The sequence below is a fragment of the Mastacembelus armatus genome, chromosome 15 (assembly GCF_900324485.2).
Source record: "Mastacembelus armatus chromosome 15, fMasArm1.2, whole genome shotgun sequence".
NCBI lineage: Eukaryota > Metazoa > Chordata > Actinopteri > Synbranchiformes > Mastacembelidae > Mastacembelus > Mastacembelus armatus.
In genome coordinates this window covers 17,961,375-17,984,729 of record NC_046647.1, presented here as the reverse complement: position 1 = coordinate 17,984,729, position 23,355 = coordinate 17,961,375, and the positions used below count along the sequence as shown (strand labels likewise).

At 40.8% G+C, this 23,355-nt stretch overlaps 1 protein-coding gene across 2 annotated transcripts in view; it reads left to right on the top strand.

The window, feature by feature from the left end:
• Positions 1–23,355, top strand: part of sdccag8 (SHH signaling and ciliogenesis regulator sdccag8) — a 38,451-nt gene that overhangs the window by 11,484 nt on the left and 3,612 nt on the right. For both annotated transcript variants that reach the window (XM_026309425.2, XM_026309424.2), the window contains 3 exons: positions 7,795–7,922; positions 12,137–12,245; positions 13,628–13,759. In XM_026309425.2, the coding sequence (XP_026165210.1) occupies positions 7,795–7,922; positions 12,137–12,245; positions 13,628–13,759 (369 nt within the window). The remainder of the gene's footprint in view (positions 1–7,794; positions 7,923–12,136; positions 12,246–13,627; positions 13,760–23,355) is intronic.

Here is a 23,355-nt window from a genome sequence, read left to right as displayed (position 1 = left end):
GAGTTACGATAATCTGTGTTCATTCACTTAATGTGACAGAAATTACGACTGAATGTGTGTTTTTGTCAATGTGGATACTAATAAATGACAATGTTAACTATTTAATTTTGTAAGATTAGTACCAGACTTGTAAAAAATTGCCCTTGAACAAGAACATTTCATCTTTCCGAACCTTAAACCTATCCTTTTCTGAAAAATTCCAAAACCTTTCCATATTGTACAGATTATTGCCTTCTGAGCTGGGGTAGGCTTTTTCTCAGCTTTCTTTCTTGTGAGTCATTCCACTTCTTCATGATTTTTTTCTTATCTCTAGCATTATTTTCTCTGCTACTCACTCTCCTAGGAGGCATATCTCTGCTTCTACACAGCTCAATCTATTATCAATCTTTCATCCATAGGGTAAATCATACCAGGAGACCCTGTAAGCAGGACCAACTAACTCTAACTCTGTAACTGCATCAACTTATGTGCACTAGGAATATCAACACTGAGTTATAACTATTAGAAATTGAGCAGTGAAAAACCACACATTATAAGTATCAGGATTATTAAGCAGAGCTGTAATCTGTCCATCCTGCGGGGCTGGGAATCGGTACAATAGACAGATCGCTGACTGAGAGACCTCAGGCAAGATGGAGGCAAATCTGTCGGCTACAACTGTTGTCACCCCAGCCAAGTGTGCCCTGGGACACTGGCCTACATACACACGCTACTGCTGGAGGACAGAGAACGAAAGGGAGTGCACCAGTCCTCTGCCATCCATCCACCATCCAGTCTTCACCTCATTCTGTCTTCTCTTGCCTACCCTCTGATGCAGCGATACATAAAAACAACCACTTCAAATTATGGATTTATATGATTTTTTTAATAGAATATCTTGAAAGGGCCTGAAAAAAATAATCCCTAGGTATGCGTTTGCTAAAAAGGGCGTAGGTGGTGTGTGCGTCCTGAACAAATTTTATGTTGCGTACATGTGTGTTTGTCATCTGGTCAACATTGAGCCTTCACATACCCCTACTGTGAGGGTGGCACCAGCAGTGACTCTACACGGTGCCTGCTGCCCAGTAGGCATCACTTTCATCCAACATGACAGAACCTCTCTGCTCTTCTTTTCCGCTTATTTCTCTCTTTCCCCTCTGTCACTCTCTTTCACCTGATTGATCGACCGTTTTATCTTTTCATCCTCTTCATTTTTATCCTTCATATCGCTGCTTTGTTCTCTTTTCCTTCTGCCTTCAATCTAGCCCTGTTATCCTTTGTGGGCACACATGTGCAAAGTAGTCAGGCATGTGTAGTCAGGCAGTGCCCCCCCCCCCCCCGCAGATTGTCACAAAGACAGGAGCAAGAGATAGGAGAGAAGAGAAGTGGAAAAGACTGTAGAAAGGTAGCAGCTGAGTGGAGATATTCTGGGAGATACAAGAGAAGGGATACTGGCAGAGAATACAGTGGCAATGAGTTATGAGGGTGTAGTTAAAAGGAAGCAGCAGAAAGGATGATGCTTCTGCAAACACATCTGGCGCTGGATGTGAGACACTGCCTTCAACCATAGGAGGAACGTCTTTGTTGAAATCAATTAAGGCTGTTTCACTGTTAGGGCCACCTTCATGCTGCACCTGAAAAAAGCCTCTAAACTAAATGAATAATTGCAGACAGAGATCAAGTTTTAGGTGGCAGGCATATATATATATGTGTCCCTACATAAGCCAATAAAATGTTAATTAATGTTTTTTGTTTTTTTTCCCAGTGACATGATTGATATAAACAATGATAAAATGGGGGCAATCCACGTAGGTCGTTGCTGTGTTTCTACTTTGTTTGTTTAATATTCATGCACATTGTGAAATATGCCAAAAATACCAAAGCCATATTTATGTTTATTATTGTACTCCCCATTGCAAACAAAGAATTTGTGAGCCAGGTTGAAAACCCCTTTGACACGACCCTGATGATTAAACTGTTTAGTGCAGTCTGTTAGTAATGAGAAATCGAAACACTGGATTAAAAATGCAAAAGATGACACTGGCAACGGGGCTGGAAATAAAGAGTAAATAAAGGTAGTTTTGGATGAGAATGAAAAAATATAGCAGATATGGAATTTGAGTGGAGAAGAGAGTTAAGTAGTGTGTTTATCATGGTGGGCAAAAGCCCCCCTACAGTGCCATCTCCAACCCTAGTCCCCCCACTGAGTTTAGAAAAAAGCTCTGTTTGTTTTCCACCTCAATGGCCACTGCTTCCTCACTAGGCATCTGATCTAATGAACCAGGGTTATAGAAAGGAGAGAAGTTTGTAGAAGGAGTGAGAGAATAGAGATGAGGAACTGAAGAATTGAATAGAAAAAAAAAAAAGAGTTAACTGAGGAGAGTCAGGTGGCGTATGTTTCTTCCTGCCAGTTGCCCCCAAGCTTATAACCAGGTGGAAGTAAAGGCAGGAGGGTGAGGGGTGTTTGAAACGACATCAGGTATGTCTCAGGTGTGAAGTGAATTCCAACATAGGTAGATTGTACTCACACCGGGAGAAGACACCCCATGTGGTACAAACCTTTAGTTTGCACATCTTTGTCTCTCACTGTTGTTTTTTTTAAATTTGTAACTCTTGTTAATGTTCTTTACCATCACAATTTTTTTTGAAAGATCCCTTATATAGAGGTTTAATAGTGAACATCAGTTGAAAAAAATACACACATAAACCAGTTCAACTTTATCTTAATATATTTATATAGCACTCTTATAATGTAGCATGTATTATAGATAACAAATATCTAATGAGAAGTATCTTGAAGACGATGCCCTTATTGAAATAATTAATTTTAGGCAATCATTTACCATCTCAACTGAAATTGATTTGACCCTCAGTCCTACCACATATGCTACCCACAACTATTTCTTTAGGGCACAGATTTGACACTGACGTTGAGTCCTTGGTTTCTGGATTGGGTCAGTATGGGAGCATATTGTACGTATGCTGTGTGTTTATTTTTAAAAATCACAGATGCCTGCGCTGCCAGTCCGCTCTTCCTGTGTTAAGACCACCAGTCATCTGTGCCAATTAGGACTTTTAAACTTCTCTCGCTCTGTTTTGTGAGCAGATAAATGATGACAGAGGCCAATCAGCAGCTAATTGCTTCAGTCTAGAGCTGTTTTTTTTTTTTTTTTCCTCTGAGGGAATGTTTACTGTAACAACAAATGTTTGTTTCATTGAGGATGATGTGTATTTTTGCTTGTATGTGTCTGTATGAACGCATTTATTCTTAGGCACAAGAAAGTGAAATACAGTGGATACAAGAGGTGCATAATTTAATGGTTGACAGTTATTGTCTGCTTATGTACATATGTCTGTTGGAAGGCATATTTAATTTTTTTTTTTTTTTGGCTAATTTCACAGTTGCCGTTTTCTGTTTTTTCGGGCACGTTTGGCTCGCCACTGACCTTGGTGGTGGTGGTGGGGCTTTAGCACTCCTTGAAGAAGAAAAGAGGCTTGGGCCGCCCGCTGTAAACAAAGTTGACTTGCCGACAGATGGATTGAATGACAGAGAGGCTAACCGAGCCAGGAACAGGCCTGGCAGCATTGCGCTGAGCAGAGAGAGAGAAAGAGAGGGAGGGAGAGAGAGAAAGAGAGGGAGGGAGAGAGAGAAAGAGAGGGAGGGAGAAGGAGGGAGGAGGGAGGGAGGGAGGGAGGGAGGTAGAAGAGAGAAGAGGTGGCCAACAGGAGAGGAGGTGTGAACAGGTGCAGGGCCGCTGAAGGAAGAACCAGCAGATGGAGAGAGACACAGCCAGTTTAGTTACAGGAAAAAAAGGGTGGGAGGGAAAAGAGGAGGGAGAGATAGAAACAGCAGAAAAAAGAATCGGAGCAGAGATGAGAATGCTCTGGACGGAGAGATGGACAGATAGAATTTAGGGATGGGCACAGAGTGAATGAAGGTGAGAGTGCATTAATCTGCTTCTGTGTTTGGTGTTTTGTTTCTTAAAGTAGAACAGTGAGATGAAGGGACGGGTGTCAGAAGGAAAATATTGGAGCAGAGTGATTGACTTACATCACCCCAAGGTTTAATGAAAATGTGCTAAAACACATTGAGGTGTGTGATTTAAAAAAAATTGTGTGACACTGTGTGTCATCTGCTACAGTACACAAAACAATTCAGATGTTTATTGTATGCAGCATCATCGATTAGCAGCACAGCAAATGCTCAATATGTCACTTTATTTTCTCTGGGGTGCTCTCATCCATTGTTGGCAGTATCCATTAGAAAGGCCTACACAAGGCCTCTGTTTCACGTCTGTGTCACACATATAAACAAGCATGCCCGCACATAAGCAGAAATCATCTTTGTACTTCTGCATATCACACTGTTGAATATTAATGTAGTCTGATTGATGGAGTCTATCATAAATAGCTGTGGATTCACTGGACTTCCTCCAGCACGTGAATCATCATAAGTGTCACCATTTTGAGATGCTGGGATATGAGCAAATAGTTAACAGTTGTAAATTTATAGTACAGTATCAGTTCATTTCAGTAAAATCAAATCAAGTCTCAGGTAACTGAAGCACTGGGCGCTTTAGTTGAAAGAACTGATTTGAACATTTATGTATCTTGGTGTATATTTCAAACTCAAACTCTTTAATGACCACCAATTCCTTGCAACAGACATTCTTTGTTACTAACAAAATGTGTGTGTTTGCAGATTTGTGCTATAGGCAGAGCTCACAATCTGTTCACCTGTATGTGAGTTTCACACCTGTTATTTTGCCACAGAGGAGCATCGAAGAGCATAAATATGAATATACCCCAATTTGAGGAATTGCCCTCTTTAGTTTTCCATTAGTTTATATATATATTTAATATACATTATTTGTCCTTACCCTCCCAAAAAATAGCTTCATCTATCATGTCAGTTTTTAACATATCACAATACAGTCATATTTTGCATATTATACATATACACAATGATTTTGATGCTTACTCATACTGGAACAATATATGTGTGTAACTTCAATTTGTAGTTATGTGTATCTGAGTGACATTGTGTTTACTGGGAGAAAATATAGTTTTTTGTTTTTTTTTTTTTGCTTTAGTCCAAACAGCGGCCAGTGGTGTCTGGCGTTGGCGAATTTTTCCAATTCCTCCAAGTCCACCGTCTGACTCCAATTTGAGCTTGTTCTCTGATAAACCGCGGCATTTGGTGGTCCTGGCATGGGATGCCAGCTGCACCATGGGGTGCTGCAAACTCTGCGCTTGGTCAGGCCCTGGCACCCCACATCTAATGGGCAACAGCTTGAATAGTGCCCACTTAGGCAGACAGTGTGGACTGGGCCCCCTCTTCTTCCTCGCCACTCCAGCCAGCTAGCCGGCCAGCCACCGCCTCTGCCACCTCCCACTTACCCAGCAGCCACTGTACCTGGCTGCAGCCCCAGAGCCATTCCAGCCTACCTTAGGCCCCTGGCCCAAGCAGCTCTCGCCATACTTATCAAGCTGTCCTACAGTGCATCAGGCCAGGCATATACAAACAGGCCCAGCTATCCACTAACTGAACATTCAGTCTGTTGCCTCCTAGGCCCAAACACGAGTCCCTGCCACAGGCAGAATCCCAGAGCCCATTCACCAATTAGCTGGAAGGCAGATTATTGTCCAGGGAGAATTCTCCAGCTCCAGTACCACATATTCAGCCTCTGCTCTAGCCATTGCCCTTAACGCTTGCTCCAGGGCTTGGCTCTCTACTGATTCCTTTCTTTGCTTTCTGTTTTTTATGCTTTAATTTGACAGTGCTCATCAGCAGCCATTTTGTGAAAGCACTTTGTAAATAAACATGCATTTGATTGGGGTACAAAATGGCGTAGGGGAAGGAATGTCATAACTCAGAGCGATTTGCCAGCTTTAACTTAATCGTTGATGGGGCTTTCAGGCCTTTGTCTCTGGGATATGAATTCTCAGCTCTGCAAACTTCTCATTCTTCCCATTCTTAAGGTTGCTGTACTCCCAAGCCGAAGTTTGAAGTTCTGAGTCTACTTTTGTGTGCATGTTCATTAGGTGTGACTTGTAAAATGTTCGTTCAGTAGATCAGAAAGCCAAGTGTGTATCTGTGTCTGTTTGCTTAGCTATGTTTTTTTTGTTTGTTTTTTTAAAATCACCCTCCTCTTCCTCACCACTCTTTTGCTGACTGCTGGAACTTTTTGGCGGTCTGTCTGATGCTAATTGGTCGGTAAACAGGTCTGGTGCGAGTACCCCCCCCCCTTCCTCCGGTCGCACACAAACACACAGACACATAGACATACAGAAATATACACGGCCCCCTGGAACCTCTTGCAGGACCAAATGGCTGGCAACGCCTGCCCGCCATCTCCCGCTGAGCCCTGGTGTGCGCTTTGGTGGCTCAGGCTGCTGTTCAAGCCCAGCGGGGGTTCATTCACTCACACACACTTTCTCTCACTCACACACACTCATACGCATACAGACACACAGTCTCCTTGTGTCCCCTGCACACCCGCCACCCGCTTTCACACCCCAGACAGCAGGACAGCAGGAGAACACACACACACACAGGCAGGAACAGACAGACGCGGTCACTTTAGAGATGCAGGCCAAACGCTGTAGGGGAGAAAAGTTTTCACTTAAACTGGAGAATTCTCTCTTCATTAGCGCCTTTGGACTTCAGGAAGAGTTCTGCTTATTTGTTCGTTTTTTTTTTTTTCTGTCTTTGTAGTTTTTCTTTTCTTTCCTTCTTTGTCTGTCACTCTGTTGTATTGCTACATTTGGGCTTAGTTGAGTTGGAAAGTTTGGTTCAAACAGGAATAAATGCAGCGTTTGTTCAAAGTACCTTCGTACCTGCTCATGTTTTGATATTGAGACAAATGAAAGTGGGAATTAAAGTGATTTGATCACTACAAAATATGTTGGTGCTGCAGTGTGTACTATGGAGTCACTCATTTATTTCTCTGTAGACCTTGTGTAAGTACAGTTCTCTTGTGAAAGTAAAATAAAATTAATCATCTGCTACCTAAGAAAAGATACTATATATTTTATTAATCCCTAAAGGCCAATTTAAGACCTTGTGTGCTGATAGTTATGTGTTTTCTTCATTAGTGAGGCTAGACTGAGTTACATTGATTGAAGTTGTACAGGAAATGCAAAGGATGACAAGCAGCACACATCACAGAGGAGATCAGTCTTTTCTTTAACATTTGTGTGGTCTTGTTCAGAACTTCATCACTTTTATCCAGTCAGAGGATAAAGCTTTTATTCTGTTTTATTCTGTCTTCTATCAGTCTTTTATTTTCCACATCATTGTTCACCTGCACACCAGTAGAGAGGTCAGTGCTTCCTTTTCCTCTCTTGTATCAGAAACATTTGTCAATTAATTTATTAGGAATGCACTGATCCTAAACAATACATTCTGAACAGAACACTGGTATTTGCCAGATAACTGACCCTGATAAAGGTGAAGACATACATTAGTGAAAACTACATTAGAGATTTTCTAATAGCCTGTATACTTGTACATCACTTGAAGACACATCTGTGATGCGAAAGTAGAGAAAAGCTGAGACCAGAAGACTGAAACCTGAACACTGCTTGACATGTCTATCAATGCATTGAGTACTAATTAATGTAAGGTTATTCCCATCAGTACTGCTGGTAAAATTTAAATAAAAAATTAAATAAATTTAAAAAAGGATGGAGTTGTAGCCTACGTTATGTTTTAATGTGTCAGTTATGAGTCATCTCAGTTCATTCCTTCTATCCATAATATATAGGACTATTGTTTAAATATTTTTCTAACATCCCACTTCTTTTCTCTAGACAGGACAAAGAGAGTGCAGAACGGGCTCATGAGGAGAAACTGGCATCTGTGACACTTTTAGTGCGAGAAAGGGAGCGGGAGACGGCCGTGCTACTGGAGCAAACAGAGGCTCAACACGAACGGAGAGGTCAGTGCTTCCACCCGCAGCAGCAGCAACCCTGGACCTAACAAAAAATATCTGTCTCCTTCCTGCTTCTCTGACTTTATCAAATGCATCTGAACTAGTTCCAAGATACCCCTGCAAAATCCCATCTTTCCTTTACATTCTATATTGTATTCATAAAATAACATCTTCAATGTAAGTTGTATGCGGTGGAGCCACATTCTAAATGTCCAATGGTTGTGATGGCATGCTTTGTTATTCTATGCGGTAGTTCAGATGTTAACAGGAAGTATTTCAGAGGCAGATCGTCTTCAAGTAGTCCGTCTTTCACATTTTGTTTAGAGTTGCTTTGCCCATATTGAATACACATTTACTGCTTATTCATGATCACCATAGCAATTTATAAGCCACTACATATTAAACATCTGTGAGTAAAATATCAGTCAATCTTCACTATACTGGGATGCTTCATTTATGCATCTGGTAACCATTGGGTGCACCAGCTACAATGGCAATACCTATGATAGGGCCACGTCAGGACACTAGGTGGCAGTTTTCTCAGCTCTCAGCATTGAAAGCGAGAACATCTTTAAAGGAGCTACACAACAGCAAATACTGAAATTTTCAATGTCAGCAGGTTTACTGTACTGTAGGTCATTGCAGTACACAGGCATACTTACTGTTTTACAGAGGGGTGATGTGAGCAGCAAAGACCTGAACAGGAATGAATAGTGTGAGACAGAATCCAGAACTGCAACAAGCAGGCAGCAGAGTTGGTCAGGGTCAGCTACAGAATCATAGCCCTTCAGCTGGTTTCACTCTCTTTCTCAAGGATGCTTTAGCAGCTTTGCTGGAACAAATTTTGCATCTTCCAGTTGAAGGATGGTTTTCCTTGATTTTGTGCCACCTTGCTCCCCTCTAGCACAGCAGGGCCAAAGTGGGAATGGATGAATAGGGACAGAGATCATTTGAGCAGAACAACACTGATCTTAAGTGACCTCAGAGGAGCAGAAAAGACCAAAAAGAGCAAATCAGAAGCCATAAGAAGAGAAGAGAGAATAGCAGGGCAGAGCAAAGGAAAGGTGATGGAAGCAGTGCAGAGAGACCCAGCTCCCTTTCTGTCTGCACAGCAGAGCTGCTGCTGCTAGCACATCTGTTGCACCATCTGGATCTGTCCCCCCCAACCCTCCACCCACCCTCAACCACTCTCTCTCGCTCCCTACACTTCTTCCATCTTTTTATTTACCTGTGGTTCCCTTCAACAACCAGGGAGCCTGCTGGTACGCAGAACAAAGATGGAGGGTATAGAGGGAGGAAGGGATGGAGGGGGGGGGGTAAACAAAGGGTTTGTTTCTGGCGCGTGTCGGCAGCACACATGTTGTCTAAAGAGAGCTGACATCAGAGCACAGCAGGAAACTGTGGAAGGGGAGGGGATGGAGGGGTGGACGTCCTTTAGTAGCTCGCATCACTTCCTCTCCCTGTGCAACCCAACAGACGAGCTGGATAATTAGCTTTCTTGCTCTCCAAATCCCGCCTCTATGTCCATCCGTTTGTCCTTCCATCCATCCATTCCCCTCTCCCTTCATCTCCACTCCCTCCCACCTTTTTTCAGATTTTTTTTTCATGTTTCTTTTTTGAGTAAATGCGTACAGAGCAGCCTCTAGATGATATCAGATATTTGTTTCTCTCTGTCCCTCCCTCCCTGCCACGCTTCTTCCCTCCATTCCTCCCTCCCTCATTTTTCCTCTGTTTGTTTCCAGTGCCAGTTCTGCTGTGTTTCTGTGTCCCAGGGTTCTTTTTGGCCTACGCATGGCCAGACGCATTCAAAGCCTGTTCAGCTAATTAGCATTCTTCATACAACTTTTCAGCATTGACCAAACTTTGAGTGTACGTGTGTGTGCATGTCTGTGAGTTTGTGTAGTTTAGTTTCATGCTCTGTAGCATCCAATTTTTGCCCCCCATGTCTTACAGTATCTATGGCAGTGATTTGATAACAGAGACTGTAGGACTGTATAGAGTAGACTAAAAAAAGTCAGTGGTAACTCATTTTAGATGCACACTGTGCAGTGTGCAGCCAGTAAAAAGTGAATCAGACATGAGAGAATATTGGACTTTGTATCTCTCTGAGTCATGAATTTCTCTTTTCTGTTTTAATTACATTTCTGTAGCACAATGAGAGAAGAGAGAGATGACAAAAGTGTAGAGTCAAATTTCAGGATGCAGGTAAATGTATGCATCATAGTACAGAGATCTACCATCATGCTCTTTCATTACTTTTTTTCTATCTTTCTTTTCTCCACATTATCTACTACTGTATGAAAAGAAAAAAACTCCTCACAAGTCTGAGCTAGTTTTCAAAGACTGAGAGTCCTTGGTGTTTTTGGTTTTCGTTGACTGTAACAGAATGCTGGAGCAGGTGGATCATTCTCTCAATCCAAACGGCAGCCATTGTTATTTTAAAAGAGCAGACATATGTTGGAGAGCGGAACGTGGATCATTTCAAAGCAATGATGAAAGCCCAGTGTTGGATTGTTCAGAAAGAGGCCCCCATGAGCGGATGAGGACGTGGCAGAAAGGGTAGAAAGGAGAAAGAAAGCGCTTTCAAACAATCCCCTCTCTTTCTCTTTCCCATTTTACCCTCTCACATACTTTATATTTCCCTTCTCTATGCTCTGTATGTCTGTTTCTCTCTACATCTCCTGTTGTTTGAATAGTTTTGATTCTAATGTGAATGTCGACAAAAGCTTTTTTGGGAATACATTCAAAGAGACATATGTATTTTGCTGCTACAGTATTTATTAGAATATATTTGATGTGCTCAGTGTAGATGTTTTCTTCTATTGTGCCGGGCTGTTTTGATGACCTGGTCTTAGAAATATGTTGTATGTTCTAATTTAGAAGTAGTCATGATGCGAGTTAACCCCATGGATTTTTAAACTTGGATTTCTTCAGTGTTGTATTGTTGTAATGTATTGTTGCTTAAATTAAATAAAAGCATAATCAAAATGAAATCCTCATTTCAGTCAGCTCAGTGAGGTAGCTTACTTACTCTTGTGAAACTTACTCTTAAAATTTTGAGCTTTATTTAGTAATTTAAAATAATCTTATCCTTAAACTTACATTCATCTTGCAACTTGATTAGATGTGTGAATTTGAAACAATCATAGCTCAACAGTTTATTCTAGAAACTATGTAGGATCAGTCAAATCTGAGCCAAAGCTTTGGTCTTCCCATTGTGACAAAGAAACTCTTCTGGCACTTTGTTACAGTCCTGTGGTATACTCCAACTGCTAACACCTTTGTGTCATGTCAGTTTTTTTTTATAGCTGCTATTTCACTGTGTGGGTCTTGTCAGCTACCAGTATTTTTTGTCCACATTTACACTTTATTTGACTTGGTTTTCTTATAACGCAACTTTCTAGATTTTATGAGGGGAAAAAATGAGAGAATATTATACACATATACTGGACTTGATGATTTCTTCTCTCATGTTAATGCCATTTACAGGGTCTGTTTTGCTACTCACTATTCCTAGCACTTTGTTTATTCCTTCAGACTTAACTCCAGTCTTAAGAAATTCTAGTTTGAATCCCCTAGACTTGGAACTCACGTTTATTATGAAGGCTTAATATGTTTTTATCAGAGCTTTTGTTTTATCATCATTTCATAATGCCAGGTTTGAGCTAGCACTTATCACTCAGTGTCTTCTTAATGAAGTTGTTTTTCGGGTGGAACAGCATTTAATTTTAAAAATACATTCATTACTGATTAGGTGAGAAGAAGCCATAGCTAACAAATGCCACCACAGTTTAAGCTCAGAAAGATTAAAATGGTGCTCAAAGGTGTTTAGAAATAGTTTGTTTACTTAGGGCTTGACCTTGTGTTTTGGGTCAGGGTGAAGAATTACTGGGGACAGAAGAATATAGATACACATATTTGTTTTATACTATACTATGTAATACGCATGTAGCATTCATCTGATTTAACAAATATATTCATTTGTGCTAGTGAACCATATGCTAAGAGCAACTGTGTATATTGTAACCATAGCTTTTTTATTAGAGAAGGGTGCTGTTGTCCAGTGACTAGGCAGCTTTTTGAGTTTGCCGTCTGAACTGTGTCTGCATGTACTGCTTGAACGTCTGTCTCTATGCAGCTCGGATATGTGAAGAACACATGAAATCTTTTATGATGGTTGACCTCACTGTAACTGATAGCTTTCTCATGATTGATTGCAGCTGAAGAGTTGGATGGTCTACTCAGTTCCCAGAATTCCCTGATCAGGAAGCTGAAGGAGGAGTGCTGCAAACTGGGGGTGAAACTGGGAGAGCTAACAGAGAACAGCAGGTCATTCTTTGACTCTTTTCTGATATTTACACTGTTTGAACACCCACTATGATTTCATTTACTTTCATCCTATTATTTGTTTGCTTTTTACTGTAACTAAATGGGCTTCATCCCAACTATTCATTTATATATTTTTCCCATGAACACATTTTATATCATTAATTAAAATTGACTTGATTCTCTTTTCCATTTGGTTATTCCCTTGCTCAGTTGTTTATTGTTTCTATCTGTTGGACATCCATGTCATCATTTCATGAAACATCATCTATACAGGCTGTTTGGACAGAGTATGTCAACATACTGCTTTCCATTTTGACCTGTTTTTTTGTTAACCTGATGCTACAGTAGTCACAGCAGGCCTGCACAGCTCTCCATCTGGACTGCCTGTCTGTGTGTTTGTGTACTTGTGTATGTGTGTGTTTATGAGAGTGACCCTGGGCCCAGTGTCCTGTCAGCTGTTGGAGCTGTGCTGCACATTAGTCACATGACAGCCCCCAATCTGGTCCTGCCAGACCACACTGGCCTCACCAGCCACAGGACATGTACACACAATACACACACCAAAGTGTCCTGTATAGTTTTTTCTTTTATGGATGCACATCAGTAGAAAATGCACCTCAGCCACACAGTAATGACAACCCCCTTGAATGTGTTTTTATAGGTAGGATTTTACATACAGTCTTCACTGACACACCGGTGTGATGGTTCATACCCTGTATCTTCTACATGTGTGTATTATGCAGTTTAGCAGCAGTTTTGTGCCGCAGGTTCTTTGAGCTCCTGGAGTTTAAGCCCAGTGTAGCGGGTAAAGTCCTGCTGGACAGCCTCCATCAGGCTAAGTGAGGTTACACAGAGATAGTAGCAGCAAGATGAATAAGAAAACTCTAAATAGTTTTCAACAGTGATTCTCACTCACTATGACTTGTAGAGTTTCAGGCCTGAGAGGTTGATGAAAGTTTATGAGACAGAAAATGAGGCCAAGGTTATCTGGTAAACTAGTGGTTAAGGTCTAAATATGTTTGTCTCTATTCAGTTTTTTTTTTTTTTTGTGCTTAATATGAAGTGATGTCTGATCATCAAACGGGCTATACAGTTGTGATCATAAATGCACATACCCCTGGCACAATGTGAGAAATACTGACCATTATTAAAAGATATAAATAATCACACAGAAAACTTTTGTTTTTAAGGAAAATGGTCAGATAGTATTTTTAGTAATTGTGGTTGTCATTGTTATGAACACACATGTTCTGCATGTTCAGCTATAATTTCCAAAGAACTATATCAACAATATTCCAAGTGTGTACATGGAATATGGATAAGATACATTTTCAACTTTATAGTATCTGAATTAACTGTGCTGATGTTTGTTGTGTGTGCAGAAGTGGGCTGGAGCAGCTGTCCCTGGAGAAGCAGCACCTAGAGGAGACTGTAAAGAGCCTGAGAGCTCGCTGCTCTGACATGGAGGAACAGTGTGTCCAGCATGGTCGCATGCACCAGCGAATGAAGGGCAGGTACGCAAACACATATAAAACACAAAACTACATATGGTCTACACACAATAGAGTGAAAATACTTTTGGCCATTTTCAGCAACTTTTATATGATGTTTATACAGCTATGATCTATATAATCACAACTATGATGAGGTTTGTGTAATATGTTTGAACTTTTTACCCTTTTCTATTTCAAGAAAAAACTGGTGCCTATACCGTATTCATTATTCTAATAGAATTATGGTATTCATCACAGCATGTTTTTTTTTTTAATCTATTTTTTCATCATAAGATCAAAACCTCTTTTATTGTTAATATAACTGCAGCCTTGGTGGAGTTTGTGCTCTAGAAGTACATTTTTGCTTTAATGTCGATCCATTTGTGAAGCATGTCAACAAGCCTTACATGAAAAGTACAGTAGCTTTCTGGAGTTTTACAAACTTGATGAATTAACTGACAACATAGACCATAGACCAGTTTATTCTGTTATCAGCACATTGAGATTTCAGATTGAGTAGTTGAGCAAACAACAAACAGGCTAGTTAACAATGGGGATAATAAATGGTTGCAGCCCAAAAGTAATGCTCATGTTTTTGGTACCACTTTTTTTGTTTTATTCTGGACATTTCTGAGGGCAGTATAAACTATAGTACATGCATTTTACAGTATGAATTTCGGTGGAAAAAAGTAAATGTAGTGTCTGTATGTGAAAGGGAGTGATTTTTAGAAACGATGAGTTAAGCTGCAGTTAAAACTGGTTCCATCTTTGGCTTATGCTGTAGTATCTGTGTGAAGAGTGTGTATGTGTGATGCGGGGGTCTCTTCCTCCCTGAGTGTGGAGCCCAGTTGGTGCGTGTCTCCAAAGGGTGCCTGGCATACAGCCTGGTTCTGCCAAAGTGGGCGAGGGTGTGTGGGTGTTGTTGCCCCACTCAGCAGGATCTCTACCCCAGTGCCCTCCCACCCAACTCCACTTTTGTCTTACACACAGCTAAACCCACAAACTCACTCACTCTTTTCTTCTGCTCCATCAATGACACTACATATTGTCTACCACCCACCGGTGTTAACCTGTCGATAGTGAGATGCTGCCAAAAAAACAAAGTTTACCATGTCACAGCTGTCTCCTGGTTGTGTCTGACTCGTTCTGTGTTTCATAGAAAGAAAAATATTCTAACTTGTCAAAGAGTGTGAATTATGAATATTCTGTATGTTTCTGCGCATATGTTATGGTGGTATTTTTGTGTGTGTGTGTATGTGTGCGCATGTATGGGTTGTTATTGCATGTTCTCAGGAGGTTTAGCAGAGCAGGAATCTGGCTGCCAAAAGTGGATTGGCTGGGAAGTTGGCAACTAACTTCTCTCTTCTCCCAACTGAACCACGATAATCACTCTTGGCATTTAGTGAGTTTTATTTTCTGCTTTGACACTTAGTTGTTGATGAATCCTCCCGATATTTAAAAATCTCTTGAGTTCAGTTCTACATGAGGTCACTTTTGGAGTGACTGTTAAGCCGCTTGACCACACTTTTGTATGTTATTTTCAGAGACAATTCTACTGGTAGAAAGTGTTCATGTTTGGGAATGCATTCATAAGTTTTTAGCGGTAAATATATGTACAGTACTTTGGGCATTTTGTATTATTTTTATAAGGATATACCGTATAGAGATGATGGAATGACAGGGAGATGAGAAAGGTATGACTCAAATTTGTGAGGGGCTATGTTTGCAGCCTACACTTTGTGTTTCTCTGTATGATTGTGTTTCTGGTACTTCAGGGGCAAAAGTAGGAAATGTGAAACTGCCACAAATATATTCTTATTATATTGTTTTGGCTTTAACAAATAGAGATTCATAGTACTTATCAGGACTTTACTGCAGTCATGTCCTGCCGTTCGTGGTGTCTAATTTAAGCTGTAGAGGGATGGCTAAAGCTTGTACATCTCGATTTTGTTTGTGTATAAGTGGGTATGTCAGTCTCTGCATATGGTGCTGTTCTCATCCTGAATATAATGTGTTCTCGTGATCATCAGTGTGTCTGCGTGTGTGTGTCCATACATTGTGTATATGTTAGTTGGTCCCTGCAGGCCCTGAGCGTTCAGTAGGCACCCTGCCGTGCCGCTCGGGGGTTAAGGTGTACGTGTTAACAAGCTGGTGCAAGTGGGTTTAATATCCAGTGCCCCGCCCCTCCCCACAGCCTCTCCATCGGCCTGCAATCTGTGCTGCGAAGAGCAGCAACAGCGCACCACGCACAAAACATTTGGAAAATCAGCTTGATTTATTTTTATATGGGCACGCTGATTGCCAAACTACACAGGGGTTTTAGCACACAATGTTTTGCTGCATCATTTAATTATTTATTTCACTATTTCTGTGTTGTTGTCTTCTTTTTTTTCTGGAAATGAAGTGATAGAACGGAGAGTGGAGAGATGGTGCAGGAGAGCAGTGAGTTAGTACAGATATATGTTGATTTTATGGACGTTCTGATTCAAGGAAAACACATTTTTGGTTTATGAAGTATACATGTATGTTAATGTGAAAATGAGCCCAACTGAAAATATTTGCAGCATAAATTTTAGTTTAACTCTTAAAAGGCATCTACAACTTTATTTTACATAATCTTTATTTGACAGTTTGATCTTCCCATTTAATGAAGTTATACTGAAATTTTTTTGGTACTTCTATATGTGGGGAAACAAACTAAATAATAATTCTCTAAACCTGATAGAAGCTTAAACAGATGACACCTTGTTTCTCAGTGAGGGCAGGTGATGTTTTGAGAAAGGTCAGAATACTTGGATGTTTGTAGTTTATCTAAAGTTTAGATCTTAACAGCAAAACTAAATAACAAATTTTTTTATTTTCACATGAATGTGACTGGTCTTTGTTATAATATTTAAGTAATTTGACATCTCAATAAAGAGAAAAGAGTTTAACATAAAAATCAGACAAATATTTGAAATTCCTGTGAAGGTTTATTACTGCTTGTGCACAGTTTGAGTCTTCACAATCAATTAAATTAAAAAAAAAAGATTTGTAAATATCTGGCTTTCACTAACAGTTTTTTGTGACGCAGCCACATTATTAAAATAAGAAAAAAGAAAAGATCCCAGAGTGAGACACAGTCAGAGTAATTGCACAACTACCCATGATGATTTTCTTGGGGTTCAGTTTAAAGAGTTTGCTTTTACATATAAAATATAACAAGAAGGAAAAACCCCAAACTCCAATACCACAGATATATTTATATTAATATATATATATTTCCCCCCCCATTGGGACTTTGCTGCTGTTTCTTTGTTCAAGCTTAAGATTTGCATTTTTCACCTGTTCCTGCTCTGCCCTCTGCCCTGTGTGTCACCCCAATTCTTCTCTTCTTGCCTCTGCTGTTTCTTCTCATTTTATCTCTCTTCACTTTCTTCTTTGGCCTTTTCTTATTCTCCAACTTTACTCCTTTCCTCTCCTCCTCCCCTCTGCTCTCTGTTCCAAACACCACGCAACCTTTTCTCACCCCACAGCTGTTCGCAGGCTGTTTCACCAATTATCACTACGCATGTACACACTTAGGGCACATACACAGACTCTCTGACACACACACACACACTCATACGACAGACAAACATAACACCAACGCTTGCTTAACCACACATAGTGATAGTGTAGAAAGTGTGTTTGCCAGCTCTGTGTGCATGTGCATGTATGGCAGTGTGGGGGTGTTTATGTGCGCACACAGCTCACTGTGCAGCCCTTTAAGGAGAGCAGTAACATATACGCAGATGTGCCTGTAGATCCACAGGCTTCACTGGGCCATATGGCCTCCACAAAGAAAGATGGTACGTGCGTCTGGAGGAGAGCAGAGGAGGGAGGGATTGAGCGAACGATGGAGGGGGGATGGAGGGCCATGTGTGGCATGAGCTGTGCAAGCAGTTGTTGAAGTATGTATGCCTGTGGATGTGTGTGTGTGTTTGCACCAGAGGCTCCAGGAGATTGGTTAATGGAACAAATGGTCGCGGCGGGCCGGGGAAGAAGGAACAGGCTTGATACGACTGCAGGCAGACAGCGAGCCCAGGGCGAGGGCTGCTTCATCTGGGCTCCTGCCACACACATACAAACCCACCCACCCTCTGTCAAACCTTCTTCTCTCCTAACCCCCCCCCCCCCCCCCCCCCCCCCCACCCCCAAACACACAGTGTGCTGCCATGCCCCAGAAGCAAAAGGACGCTCCTCAAAAACTTTTCATTTGCAAATTAAGTTGGCAGAGGCTGGGCAGAAGAAAACAGGACAGCTTTCATTTATATCATCTGTGCGTGCGTGCGTGCGTGCGTGCGTGCGTGTGTGTGTGTGTGTGTGTGTGTGTGTGTGTGTGTGTGTGTGTGTGCGTGTGTGTGTGCGCATCATGCATTGCGACTGTGTGTGTGATCTGAGATGTGTTGAGAGATGAAGGGTGATTAAAGAGTGTGCTGTGGAGAAATTAGGGGTTAGGTGAATGAAAAAGGTTAGAAGAGAAATGTAAAAATGTTCTGAGAACAGCAGCCCCTTCACTTGGTCTGGTTTTTCCTTAAAGATGGAAATATCTCAGCCCACTTCGCCCACTTTAAACTCTTAAAACACCACTGGACATCTGTTTATATCTTCTCAAAAAACTGTATTAATAAATTTATATTAGTATTTTTGTTTTGTGATATTTAAGTACAGAAATAGTTTTCATGTGTGAACTACTGAATGACTGCAAATGTGTGGACATCTCTTTATTTAGACTGAGAGGAATCATTGAGCCCACTATTGATACTTAATCTCTTTTAATTTTTCTCTCCCGCTCCTGTTCTGACCTCTTGATGGCGCTGATCAGACATCCTCCTTCCTCCTTCATCATCTTCTTTCTCTTCTCATAGTTTCTATCGCTGCATTGCCCAGCTGGCTTCTGTAGCCGGGAGCGACTGCAGGGCAGCCTGCTGAAAGAGCACTGTCAAACGGTGGCTTTACAGCTCTATTACACACACGCACACACACACTCACACACACAGACGTACAGATTTGCAGCTCAGATGTCAGGCTGTAGCCAGAGGCTTGCAAGCTGGAGCATTAACTGTGCAAAGCATCACATCTCAAGCCCCAGTCAGTGACACTCGCTAACACTAGTTCATAAAACTACAACTCGAAAACTTGTGCAGAAACACCTGCCCCTTCTTTAGGAATATGTTAAAAGTAACAACAGCTGAAACACTTCAATGCCAGGAAAGCAAACACTCAAACACGAGACTTAAAAAGCATCAGCAGGCCTCACGGCAGTAAACGCTTTGACTTTGAATAGATGGTACAACAGCCTGCAGCAGCACTGAAACCTCTGTTAATACAGTGACAAAATTAAAACGCAGCCAACTTCTGTGCTCATCCAGAGCCGTTTACAGCTTTGTTTTTTAAAGTCAGGTTATGAAAATATTTCTAACACCCCCCTCAAACGCTTTCCAAACCTGCTTTAATATAACTAACTACTTGCCAAGAGCATTTTATTTGACACTTTTTGATCTTTTGTAAATTGATATTGAGCTTGTCTTTAACTGTTGTGCCAAAAAAAGATGTATAAAGTTATTGTGGTTGTAAGAAGTTTTGTCTGACTAGAGACCAGTTTTAATCTGTGGTCTACATTTTAAACTGATCAATTGATTTTCCCTTTTATTATTATTTATATATCTTTATATTTTGTGAATGTTCTCTCCCCTTTATATATTTTTTTATTTAGACAGCAGGAAAAAACCTCTGCTGTACATGTAATCTGGATGATATATTATAATTATGACCAAGAGTATCAAAAGTATCAGAAGTAAGTAATTATATCAAATAAATTCTAATAAGTAGAGTGATATCAGTTGGTAGTTTTTAATAGGTCCTGAGCGATGTCTGCTTGTCCTAACAGCACATGCATTTGTCAGTTGGGCTAATTTAATCACTCGCTTACTGAGTCTGCTTGTGAAAGTTGAGATAATATACAAATTAACCGTTCAATAAAACATATTAATATTTTATACCTTCACTTTATAGATAAGTGTTAAGGGCCCAGTTTTTAGGTAATGAATCCTTTTAAGAATTGCTGTACTAATCATTATTAAAAAAAAAAAAAAAAAAAAAAAAACAAGCCCAGTGGTTTAGATTTTTAAATGTAATCAAAAGTTTAGTGTCTTCATGATGAGGGCGGTGCAGATGTGTTGCAGTGTTCATGCATCTGGGACACAACTAATAAGAAATAAAACACTTTTCTCCTTCTTGCCCCGGTGTTCACCACAGATTCGAACAGTCTGAGGATAATGTGCGGGAAAAAGTGTCTTAGTTGTCACACTGGCCACCCAGATGATTTTAAAATTAATTTCACGTTTAATGATTTGATTGTTTATCTGTTGGATACACCTGCTGTGGTGCAGCACTAGGTGATCACTCAGATCGAAACACCCAAACATTCTCCCATTAATTTCATCATCTGTTTGATCAAACTGTTCAAAGAATAAAAATTTGATGGAAATCCAGTAGGGACGATTATGGCCCAGATTTATTTATTATTATGTCATTTTATTCTATTTTCTTCAGTACCTCCCAGCAATACATACTAATTCACAGTTTATGTGACCTGGAAATGGAAAAACTAAATAAAATTAAAAGATTAAATAACTTAACATTAACTTCTTTTAAAGATGCACAGTTGGATGCAAAAACTAACATAATCATCTACGACAGGCAAGAAAAATATGTGACTTCTGTACATGAAATTTAAGACCTTTTAATACCTCCTAAGGCCTCTCTTTGTGGGAATAAATAAGATACTGCAGATACCCTGGTTATGTGGCCCTGATATAATTCAGAATCTCCTCATATGACAGATATTTTCACTTAGTATTATTATTATTGCCTTTTACTACATATTTTTCTATTGGGAAATTAGTGTGAATTTTAAGGAATGTGAATGATTTTTTTCTCAAAGCTATATATTGTAAAAAAAAAACAAACTGTCAATTTGATTTTTACCATGTGTATTTTTACCTGTATATTTAGATGTTTACTTGTTAATCTTGTGTGTGCTCATACTCGAGCTGGTACATTTGTAGAGTAAAGATCATGTTTGAACGGAACCAGTCAGAAGAAAATTACAGTAAACCGAATAATAGAAAAGGAACGGATGTCAGTCTCCTCCTGATCGAAACACGTAGTGTCACAAACCATGTTCCCGTGTCAAACGTACGTGTTAGCAAGAGCAAGAGCAACAACTGGCAGAACAGGTTGATGGAGAGGGGCATGGCCTTCAGGCACACACACATTCTTGAGTGCAGTTGTTTGACAGCCAAAATTTATCTAGAGCGCTGAGTGGTGGTGAGGGTGGTGATGGTGAGTCTGGGATTGGGCGAAATATCGTTATATATGTGTGTGTGTGTGTGTGTGTGTGTGTGGCAGATGCAGCCTTCATGCCCCTGGCAGTGATGCTGTAACCAGGCAAGCCAAGGCCGTCTGCCTGCATTCTTCACCACGAAGGCCCCCTGCAAGCTTTGCACACACACAGTTCATGTACTTAAATGTTTGTGTGCTTGTAATTATCTTTCAGAATTAACCTTGACTCTTACACTTGATTTCATAGGGTTCTATTTAATTTACCTCATTTTTTCTGTTTCTGCATCTGTGTGTTATCCTGTCTCTGTAATTATAGCAGGTTTGTCTTCACGCAGTTTTTCTGCAAATTCTTGATATTTTGTCATGTAATGTCCCACAGAGGAGTAGTCGTTTTTGAAATTACACACAGTTTATACAGCAAGATATTAGTTTAATCTGTGGCTTGTTTTCAAGTCATTTCGATACTGTATGCACTGTCCAGTAAATATTTTCTTAAAGTGACATGCTCCACTTGCTGATTTTACTAATAAAAACACACACATTCATGTGGGGCTTTTGAATGACAGACCTGAATGCGGCTTCCAGATCCTCTTTTTCTGTTACTGTCTCTCTGTTTCTCCAGCATGACGTTAGCACTTTCCCTTTGGACCATGCCTTTAGGAAATATGATCCCACCTGTAAATAAATATGCAAACACAGACAAACACACACACACACACAACAGAGAGACACTAGCTGTGGGCTACAACTGATGTATGCCACAGAGAGGCAACTGTGTCGGTGTGTGTGCGTTGTAATTAATCTCCTTAGTAGTACCAGTCAATAATGAGTGCGGCGGTTTGAGGTGCAGATTGTGAGCAGAGTTTGATTATTGGGCTGTCAGGGGAAATTACTGCAAACTGCCTCCCAGCAAAAGTTGCTTTTATTTTGTCTACTGAAGAGCAAAATACACACTTACTACCACGACTGATCTGGAAGCTGTTTCAGGTGTTTTTGGAGGAAACGAGAATTATTTCAGTGTAGGTGTGTGTGTAAGCATGGGATCCAGCAGGTGGTGTCCTTTCACCAGGTCAGTGGGGGAGACTCTTCCTTTTCAATCCTACCCCTAGCCCCCCCTTTAAACTACACACACATACACACACGCACGCACGCACAGCAGGGAGGTGATGGCTGGAGCCTTCAGCTCTTTGTTTCTTCATGGCTCCTCCAGTCCGTGGCGCACCTCACCCAGCAGCACAAAGTGTTGCCCCTCGTTTTTCAGTGACTGCAGTTCCTCCTCTCCCTCGTCATTTATCTGCCTCGCCGTCAGTCCTTTTATGAATCCGTCCAAGCATCCTTTCTTCCTCACCAGTTCCAGGAAGCAGGCAGAGGCGAGCCAGCCTGCTCTGTGTGTGTGTGTAGGTTAGTGTAGGGCAGTGCCCGAGCATTAAGCCGTATTAAGACCTAATTAATGAGTGTGCCAGTCGATAGAGGCCAGTTATTGGATTTGCTGCTTTAGCTGCTGGAAGGAGCGCTACGTTAATCACACACACACACACACACACACACTCACACTCACACTCACACTCACTCACTCACACACCCCCTCTGAGGCAGGGTATGCAAGGTGAGACGAGGTGGATTAGTGTGTGTGTGTGTGTGTGTGTGTGTGTGTTTGTGTTGTATAAGGAGACCAGAGGTTGACGGCCAGACAAACTGAGTGTGTGTGGTTGTTCGTGTGTTTGTGATTGTGTTTGCCAGGGGTCAATGCTTTACTTACTGCATTACATAAAGCCGTGGCTGCTCTCAACATCTCAGGCCACCACCTGACTGACTGATTTACTGGCTGCCTGTTCAGCTGACTTATTGTCAGGCTGTGCATCTGAAAGCCTGCTGGTATTTTGCAGCATTGTTGTATCTGCAGACGAGGCACATTCCTGTGGTTGACTTTGTACAGTCGCTGCCACTTCTTCTTGATAATTTTGGGTTTGTGACTTTCAACGTTGACATGAGTAACATTAGTTATTTTATTTTAGGGAGCTTACATGCTCTTACATTGTTCGGGGGAATTGGTTGTTAAAGTTGTTAATGTTGTTTTGGAAATGTAGCAGTCAGTCTCTGCTTTTTTGTCCTGAGTTTGATTAGTTGCAGGAAATGGGTGAAATGCTCTTTTAAGTGTCTGTCTTTTAAAAATTACAGATTTCATTTTACTTAAAATGTTGGCAATTAAAGGGTTAGTTCAGGCAAATTACAGACAGAAGATATACTTA